This window comes from Camelus dromedarius, chromosome 26 (assembly GCF_036321535.1).
Source record: "Camelus dromedarius isolate mCamDro1 chromosome 26, mCamDro1.pat, whole genome shotgun sequence".
NCBI classification, from domain to species: Eukaryota; Metazoa; Chordata; class Mammalia; order Artiodactyla; family Camelidae; genus Camelus; species Camelus dromedarius.
In genome coordinates, this window is record NC_087461.1 from 19,401,581 (window position 1) to 19,410,217 (window position 8,637).

Sequence of the window (8,637 nt, forward strand, 5' to 3'; positions counted from 1 at the left end):
GTTCATGCAATGAGAGCAGCAAGCTTACTAACTGTATTCGACCTTCTCATTATTTAAACAACTTTCACAATTAACTAAAAAGAAAGGGAGAGTAAAATGAAAAAGGACGTTGGAAAGACCACGAACTACTTATCGCTGGGACAACCCAGCAGGTTCAACATGCTTACCTTTAACAATCTTCTTCGCACAGTCATTATACACTTGCTCTTGAGACGTGTTTGACTGGAACACCCGGTCAAATGCATAAGGCTTGGACTGAAAAACAGAGACGAGGGTTTCAACTACACAGTGCAACGTGAACAGACACTTCTAAGCTCCTTCAAAGAAGTCATCATACACTGAACCTTAAAAATAGGATACTTACTATACGCATCACTTCACATATAGAATCTCTGCGGAAAGGACCTTAGGGCCCAAACACAAATCCACGAGAATAAACTCCACAAAACCAAGAATGTGTGTGTTCGTCCTTGGTGTCTTTCCAGGGCAAAGCACAGCAATTAGCACTGCTGTGGTAGGCACTCGCACTGCTGAGTGAATTTTTATTTATTGGGTGTCTTTTCTGGCAGGTATTGAGAGTCTATTTTCAAAACCAATTTCATCTTGCAGATGAGGAACTCGAATCCCCAAAGGTCCAAAAGTTGTTAATGACAAATTTAAAATTCAAAGCCAAATCTCCTGTCTTTTGGTTCAAGGCTCCTTCCACTATTCCCTTCAGCTTTTCAGTCTACTGCAACAGCTTTTCAATCATTTCACCCATTTACCAAGTATTTACGGAGTGCCCATGATGCTGGACACCATGCCAGAATGAGGGCCAAGGCCCACGCACTCCACCTGTCAGTGGAGCGTTAAGTAATAGCGGACGGACGTCAGACAAGCAACCAAGTGATGAGAACGCCGACTCGGGCACTGCGCTGGGGGGAGTGCTGAGAGCCCCCAGCAGGAGAGCCGGGGTAGGGGAGCGGAAGGGTGCCAGAGAAACACTCTGGAGAAGGGCCGGTAAAGAACTAAAGAACAAGAGGTGCCCAGCTCACTGTCACTCTCTTCCGTGTTAGTCAAGAGGGAGGGTGAGTGGGGAGAAGTCATCCAGGAATTGGGAACAGCATGCTTAAACGTCCTAAGGCTGAAAGGAGCTTGCAGCACTCAAGAAATCAAAGGGAGTTAAGTTTGAAATGAAGGAGCGAAGACCAAATGCCAACACAGTGAAATAATATCAGTATTATTTTGAAAGGTTTTGATTTTGCAGGCCCCTAAAAGATCTTGGGGACTCCATTTTAGGGACACATTTACAGAACTGCTGATGTAGCCTGAGAAGGAGCCAGAGGCATGAAATGAAAGAAATCAGAGTACAATGTCCACACAAGTCAAAGAAGAATTTTCAAGGAGGAAGTGAGTATGTCACATACAGCTGAGACGTCAAGACGAAACTGAAAAGTACCCAATGACAAAGGTCCGATTGGAAAGAGTTGAAAAGAGAATAGGAGGTAACCAAGTAGAGCAGAAATCTGGCTGGGAGAAAGGTATTTTTTACGATGGGCAAGACCCAAGCAGGTTTAAGTGCTGGCAGGGACAATCTAGCAATCTAAGAGAGAATGTAGACATCTCAAGATGAGAGAGGGAAGCAGGGGAGGGGGCGTCTCGATATTGAAAGCAAACGTATGCCTGCACTCTAGTCTCTTCCAAAGGAAAGGGAGGAAGCTGGCCCTTAAAATAAAATACAATCATGGCCCCAAAACAACTCAACATTCCAGAATACTCCTAGGTCTTAGTGAAAAAAGACTGTACTTTTCAGAAACTATACCCCACAATTCCCCTCCCAAAGCTTGGAGCAACAGCAACAACGAAGCAAACCCCCCCAAAGGGCTGTGTTCCCGATGCCCCTGCCACCTCCCACTGGATGGGCTGGAAGCTAACCGCCCACCAGCGGAGCCTCCTTGCAACCAGCGGCCCCGTGGCCCAGGTCTAGACACTGTGACATAAGGGATGGTCTGCAGGGAGGTTCAGAGAAGGGTTTATTCTTCTGATTAAAGGACCATCTCAGCTGAAGATGCCCTTTCTCCTTTCTGGAATGAATGTCTGGAACGGGAGCATCCATCTTGCAAATGTGACAAATATGATCATGAAAAGTCAGTAGCTAAGGATGACAGAGGGTGACAGCGTCAGCAAGTGGAACTAAAGGCTCATCCCCGGGCTTTCTGGGCAAGAAAAGAACCTCTTATTTGTTTAGACCACTATTAGTTGTTTGTTTTCCCTCTGCAGCTGAAAGCGTTCCTGAAGGACATACTCAGATGACCTCACTTTGGCATCAATTAAAAGTAGGCTGATTATTCTCTGGCTACAACATACAGAAAAGGATCCTCCTGCTAAGATTCTGAGACATTAACATTCAAATCTACAGGTGTGGCTGATAAAAGACAATCTCTTGTTTTACAGATTGTACAAAATGTGTTCATGCTAAGCAATTCTGGAGACAAACACAAGCGTAATCAAAATAAAGGAGATAAACCATGCTAATACTCTTTCTACGCAAGAAGTAATTTTCCCTTTTCATCTACCCGGCAAACATTTACTTAGCATCTACAAGGTATCAGATACTGGGAATGAATAATGTAGTTTTAGAAATGATACTTCATTAGTACAGAGTGTAGGGTTCAAATAATAACAGAGGAGAAGGCTGGGTGGAGTCTAGACCAGTAAGCAAAGCAGATGCACACTGGGATCTAATGCACGTGATCGAGGGATGTCAGTTGAACTGAATGGAGACAGCCCCTAGCGCTAAAGGCCTCACCATTAACTCTAACTTTGCTTGCAAGAAATAAGTTAATCAATAAAAATAGGTAATAGTATGACCACTGCATCCCTCCAAAGTCAGTCAGATAATATTTCATTAAAGTAAACATTTAAAGAATAAAAAGAACAAACACTACTGAAGATCTGCCTTCATTTTTACATCAATTAAAAAAAAGTGCTCATAAACCGTTTAGAAAGAGATACGCCCAAAATAATGTAACAGTGAGGCCTCCTCAAAAGCACATTCTGCAGCTGTTTACCAGAAGCATCGCTTCACAGCAAACATGCAAATACCATTAACCTTATTCAGATAAGAGGATGATCATGCAAACATAAAAATAACTACACTGGGATGGAGTGATTTTTAAGGTATATCACTGTTAAAAAATTAAGTGCTTGGTGTTAAGTTGACAAATTAGTTTTACTTTAATTCTAAGACTAAAAATAATTTTCTTAGGTAAGACAAATGTTTTGAGCAGAGATCTAACTATAAAGTTACTAACTGATCCTGGCTTCCTGGGATGTAAAATCAGACTTGTGAAACAAAACTATTTCTAATGGTCTATAACTAAGACACATCCCTTAACTAATAATCCTTCAAGTAAATTAAACAAAAGAAAACTCACGATCTGGACATCTATGTCTTAAAAACCTGGTTCTCGGCTTTGAAATGTACATTACACAGCCTTTACTCTTATACATCTTCAAAGACACTCCAAGTCACAAGATGCATTCACATCTGACTTACGCTTCAAGGGGACAAAACCAAACAGGAATAAGTGAAATGATTCCTGCTTGAATCTGCATGCATCAGGCTGAACCCAAAGCTGGTTACAAAGGACACTCTTCTGGCAGGAATATGTTTTTCTCTGGAATTCTGAATAGTCATTTTCAGATCATACACCACACGGGTGGAGACACTGCCTGAGGCCTAACGTTCCACAGGTGTAAAGGGCTGTGATGGTGGCTCCTCTTTCAGTTTTTATATTTAAGGTAATTAGGATAAAACACCAAACCACTCGCTTGAAAGGGGCAATTGTGTTGTGCTGTTGTAGGTAGGGAACTGGGTCTAATTTCAATCAACTACAACGACCTGTTTTTGGTTCTGGCCGCCGCCGCAGTGTACACCATATAAGGAACGACGATTAGTAAAGATACTTAACGATGCAAATGTGCCTGTTCCACTTTTCTGATGCATAAACAGATACAGGGGTAATGTTTTCAGTTTTTTTCCCTGGTGTTTTCAGCAAGCTCATTTGAACTACATAAGGCATTTCCCTTCTTTCAAAAGGTCTTCCCTTCTTTTGTGGATAACAGGTTTGCTTATCAAAGCAAACATACTATTTGTGTCATTTAAAGATCTTCAAAAAATAAAGCACTTATTTCATTCAATATGTAATATTTACATTTCACCAAGCACTAAATTACAAAAAAAAAAAAAAATCTACACAAAGGCCGCAAAACACAGAGAAACATTATAAGATTACAAGATTTGCCTGCCATGGGGTTATATTATACTAAAATCACTCATTAAATGAGTAACAGGAAAAATATCTGGACAAAGTACTGGAAACTGAACTTAGATGAAATCAGAATCCTTAAAAATTATTTTCTACATGAGCACTAATTAGAGTTCAGTAACACTGTAAACTAAAATATTTATTCTTTAAATTTTGATTTAACCAGAAGGCCATACAAAAAATGTTTTAAAATTGTTTAAAACAATTCAGTTTTAAATGCTGCTTCACAGCAATTCCTTCTTAAGTTATTTACCTTGAATCAGGATCAGGATCCAGCAAAATGAACAAAACAAACCTAGATACGCTTTAACCTAGATATTTTCTAATTCTGCTCCTCCTTGATACCTGTAAAAATTTCCAGACAGCTTTTAAAAAATTAAAATAATGCATTTTTTAAAACTGAGGGGAAAAAAAGAGACCTCAGAGTAATGACACACTATAACGCAAACGACCAGTTTCGGAGGTAATGAACTAAACATGCTGCCTTACATTTTTTTAAAGCTATATCACAGCTGTAATGTATTTTTGCTTACACTTAAAAAGAAAAAAAAAACCAGACAAATGCTTACCAGTTTATCTAAAGGCCAACTACCTGTTCATTACTGATGCATGACTCAATCACTGTTCTATGATTCCTAATATTATCACTTAAACTTACTTACATTACTAAGGAAAATTATGTAAGAAACTTAAAATAACTTCATCCAAAGGAAACCACCTAGAATAACCGTGCTTCCTGTGGTAATTATTTCTTTCCTATCAACTCTTTCCTCATATTTTATGTCACATTTGGCCTGCATCAGAAGGTTACTTTCTAACCTAATCTTGTAAAACATATTGTGAATCCTAAATTGTACCATTCCAACAAATAAATCTTGATAATGCTTATAGATTTGTGTAAATGCACACATACAAATTCTGGAGAAAGAAGACACTCTTATTCAAGTCTGAATAAGAAAACCAGCTTTGATGTGTCCACCACTGTTGAGGCTGAGTGATCACAAAAACTGTTAGAAACTAGTAGCCTCCTGTTTGCCAACTTACAACCCAGGCCTTGCATGCTTCCTCTGATTCCATGTAAAATGTACCCTCCTAGAGGAGAAGGATGACTATTTTTGTGTTTAACTTTTTGGCCTCATCATAATATCATTTACAGCAAGAGTTTTTTGGTGGGCTTGTTAACTAAGAACCAGCCTGACAGTCCTCACACAGTGGTAGCTGGCAGTTGTTAGTAACCTAGTGACTTATTTGCCAAAATCCAACTGAGCAAACGTGGAGCTGTGACATTCATTTTCTAGAGCTGAACTTTGGAAACTTTCACATAAACTCTAAAGAACTTCAGTGCTGTCTTACATGTTCTGCCAAATGGCATTATCGAGAAAGAAGAACTTAATTTTTAGTCACAATCCACTGTTCTGCAGGCAGTATCTTACTATCTATTTTAATCTCGTTGAACTGGGCATGTCCTTTTCAGAGACCTTTCAATACTGGAGATCAGATCTCAAAAAAAAAAAAAAATTTATACACCAATTTTACTTTCTGGTCTCCCTGACAATGATCAGCCAACTCCAGTCACGTTATGTTTTATACTACAAGGACAATCTCTCACCGTCCTCGGGATTATCAAAATCAATTTTCTTCAAGGTAGATCTTAACTGTAAATGTAAGAACCTAATACAAGAAACCTAGTCCACTGGTCAAACTTTATCTTTTTTTTTTTTTTAAAGCTTGGCTTTATAATACTTTGATGTACACACAAAAAGTTAACAGTCTTTCCAAGACGGTTACCCCTTAAAACCCAATGAGAATGAGACAATGGGTCTCCCTGAGCACTTACTCAGCCCGATGCGAACAGCCTAGATCCGTTGGAAGATTAAACAAAATTGACCGCCCCTATTTCAAAAGAAACCTCACCATTTCTTTTTTACAGTCCTCGATTCGCCATTTGCAATTGTAAAGTCAAAGGGCAGGCTGGGAGAAGGTACAGGGACGACTGCGGCTGTTCGGTAGTTTTCCTCCTCCCGCGGGGGGAACAATAGGGTTCAACACGGCTCACTTTCCCTAAGACCAAGCACCTTGACTGTTTAAGGCACAGAAAGGCTGGCCTCAGAGCTCCACGTCCCGGGCCGGGGTCTGATCTTGCCTATCTCACGCTCGGCAAACCTGGGGGGAGCCCTAAACTCCGGCAGCATCCGCACCAGTGGCTGCGCTCCCGGACGGCGCCCCCGGCGCCCCGGGTGCGGGAGTGCCCCGGACCGAGCCCGCGCCTGCGTCCCCCGCCTGCAGGCCGGGGTGGGGGGCGCCGGACCCCCTGGGAGGCCGGGGACCCCTGCTCCTTCCCGGCCCCCCTCCCCACTTCCCCTAACTCCGGGCGCAGCCGGCCGGGGGCGCGGGCACTCACCGCGATCATCACCGTGTCCTCTCCCTGAAACTTGGCGACGTACTTGTCGCCTCGGGTCACCTCGGACTCGTTGAGAGGTCTGAAGCGACACATCACTTTGATGTTGCACTCGGCCGGGTCCGCCATCTTCCTGGCCGCCGGGGCCGGAGGCCGGGAGCCACTCCCCGCCGCTCAGGCTTGGAGGACGCGGGCCGCGCCGGGCTCGCAGGGGTCGCGGGGGCCGAGGCTCCCCGACGGGGACGGGTGGGGCGGCGGGGACCCCGGGGGCAGCGCCCGCGCCGGCACCGTCGCCCGCAGGCTCACTTCCGACCCATCATGGCAGCCATGGCGGCGGCGCCGGGCGGAGCGGCGGCGGCTCTCAGCTTCTCCTCGCCGGCAGGGCAGGCTGCGGGGCTGCGGGGTTCTGGGGACCGGCACGGCGGCCCCTCCTTCCTCCTCCCAGAGAGCAGACCAGGCCCACCGTCGGCTCGCCGGCTGCCGCCCGATAGCTCCTGAGGCCGCGGACGGGTGGTGGGCGGCGGGATGGGCTGTGCGGAAAGCACAATGCGCACGCGCGGAGCCGGCGCCCCGGCGACCAATCCGCGGCCCCGGCGACCAATCCGCGGCCCCGCCGCCCATCCCGCCGCCCATCCCGCCGCCCTTCCCACCGCCGCGCTGCGCCGCGCCCGGGACGCGGTCCCAGGAGCTCCCGGGAGCTAGGGCTTAGTCGGAACTACTCGTGCCGCAGTCCAAGTCAGATACTGTATTCCCGTAACGAAGTGTTTGCTTTCTGTTTAATCTGAAGATGAGTTGATTCCTAGCCCAGCTTTTTCGAGGGCTTCGCCAGAAAAAGAAAGATTTGAATGACGGGTGGGACATGGCTCTCTGGTTCCAGAGGCTGCTCCTTCCTGAGCGAGTGGGGACCAGATTAAGAAAGAAAAGGGAAATTTCGCCTACGGAATAGAAGGTGCTGAAGAAATGGGAAACAGTACGGTGAGGAGGCAGAAGGCCCCCAGGGAGCTGGAGGTCCCAGTTATGGAACTCATCAGCCTCCACACCAGAGCAACGACTGACCTCGGCTGTAAGAACGGCCTTAAAAGGCCTGGGTAAACCTGTGGGTTCCATGTCTAAGGAAAACCACTCCACAGCTGATTTCGCCTCCTTATTTTAGATGATGGATACCACAGAGCCTCTGCCAAGCTGCGGAAGAACAGCTGCAGAGACAATGAGGAACCCTTCTCTTGGTCCCCAGTCTTCACTTGTAAAATGAAGGGTTGTACTGTGAAAGCCTTCAGTGTCCTCCGTCCTCGCCCAGGAATCCTAAAACCTCCGGAAATGAACGCATAGTCCCCAGATTCGGATTTATTGATCCCGTGCAAAGGGAGACAGCTCACATCTAAGGGACCTTGGGGCATATCACCAAACAAAGAAGAAGCTGGAGTTTTTCCAGGGCTTGGAGGGAAGTGTGGAGTTTAGGTAAAATTTAAATGAAGTTGTGTTTTGATAGCAGAGCTGTGTGTAACATCAGGTCTGGACTGCAAATGGACCCAAGGTTTTGTTTCCTTGGAACTACAAAGTTAAGATAGATGTGGAATGTTGTCTTCAGAAACCCCTTTTCCAAAGCTCTGCACCTGACTTTGAAGTCAATCAGGGTTACCTATCCATGTCTTATATCCCTCCAGGATCTTACTGATGTAATTTCAGATGGCAGTTCCTGGCCGTCTGTGGTTTCAGAGAACAGCGTTTTCTGTAAGAGAGCAGTAGGCACTCAAAGAAGGAGGTTGTTGTGGCAAGTGAACCACCAGTTTTCAGCCTTTGTAGCAGGATCGCGTAAGGGCTCTGACCTCAGCCCTCTGCCCTTTTCTCTCTGAGCCCACTTCTTCAACAGTTGTTGGAATCTCTTATCTATAGCCCTGACCTTTTCAACTGTGTGATATTCCCATCTCC

General features: G+C 45.1%; 1 protein-coding gene across 3 annotated transcripts in view; it reads right to left on the minus strand.

Annotated features, from left to right (window-relative positions):
- The window catches only part of LOC105086860 (kinesin-1 heavy chain), a 39,054-nt gene extending 31,813 nt beyond the window's left edge, over positions 1-7,241 (minus strand). For all 3 annotated transcript variants that reach the window (XM_064479494.1, XM_064479491.1, XM_064479493.1), the window contains exons 1-2: positions 6,712-7,241; positions 168-255 (exon numbers count right to left, since the gene is read on the minus strand). In XM_064479494.1, the coding sequence (XP_064335564.1) occupies positions 168-255; positions 6,712-6,837 (214 nt within the window). In that variant the 5' untranslated portion in view covers positions 6,838-7,241. The remainder of the gene's footprint in view (positions 1-167; positions 256-6,711) is intronic.
- Positions 7,242-8,637: the final 1,396 nt, after the last annotated feature.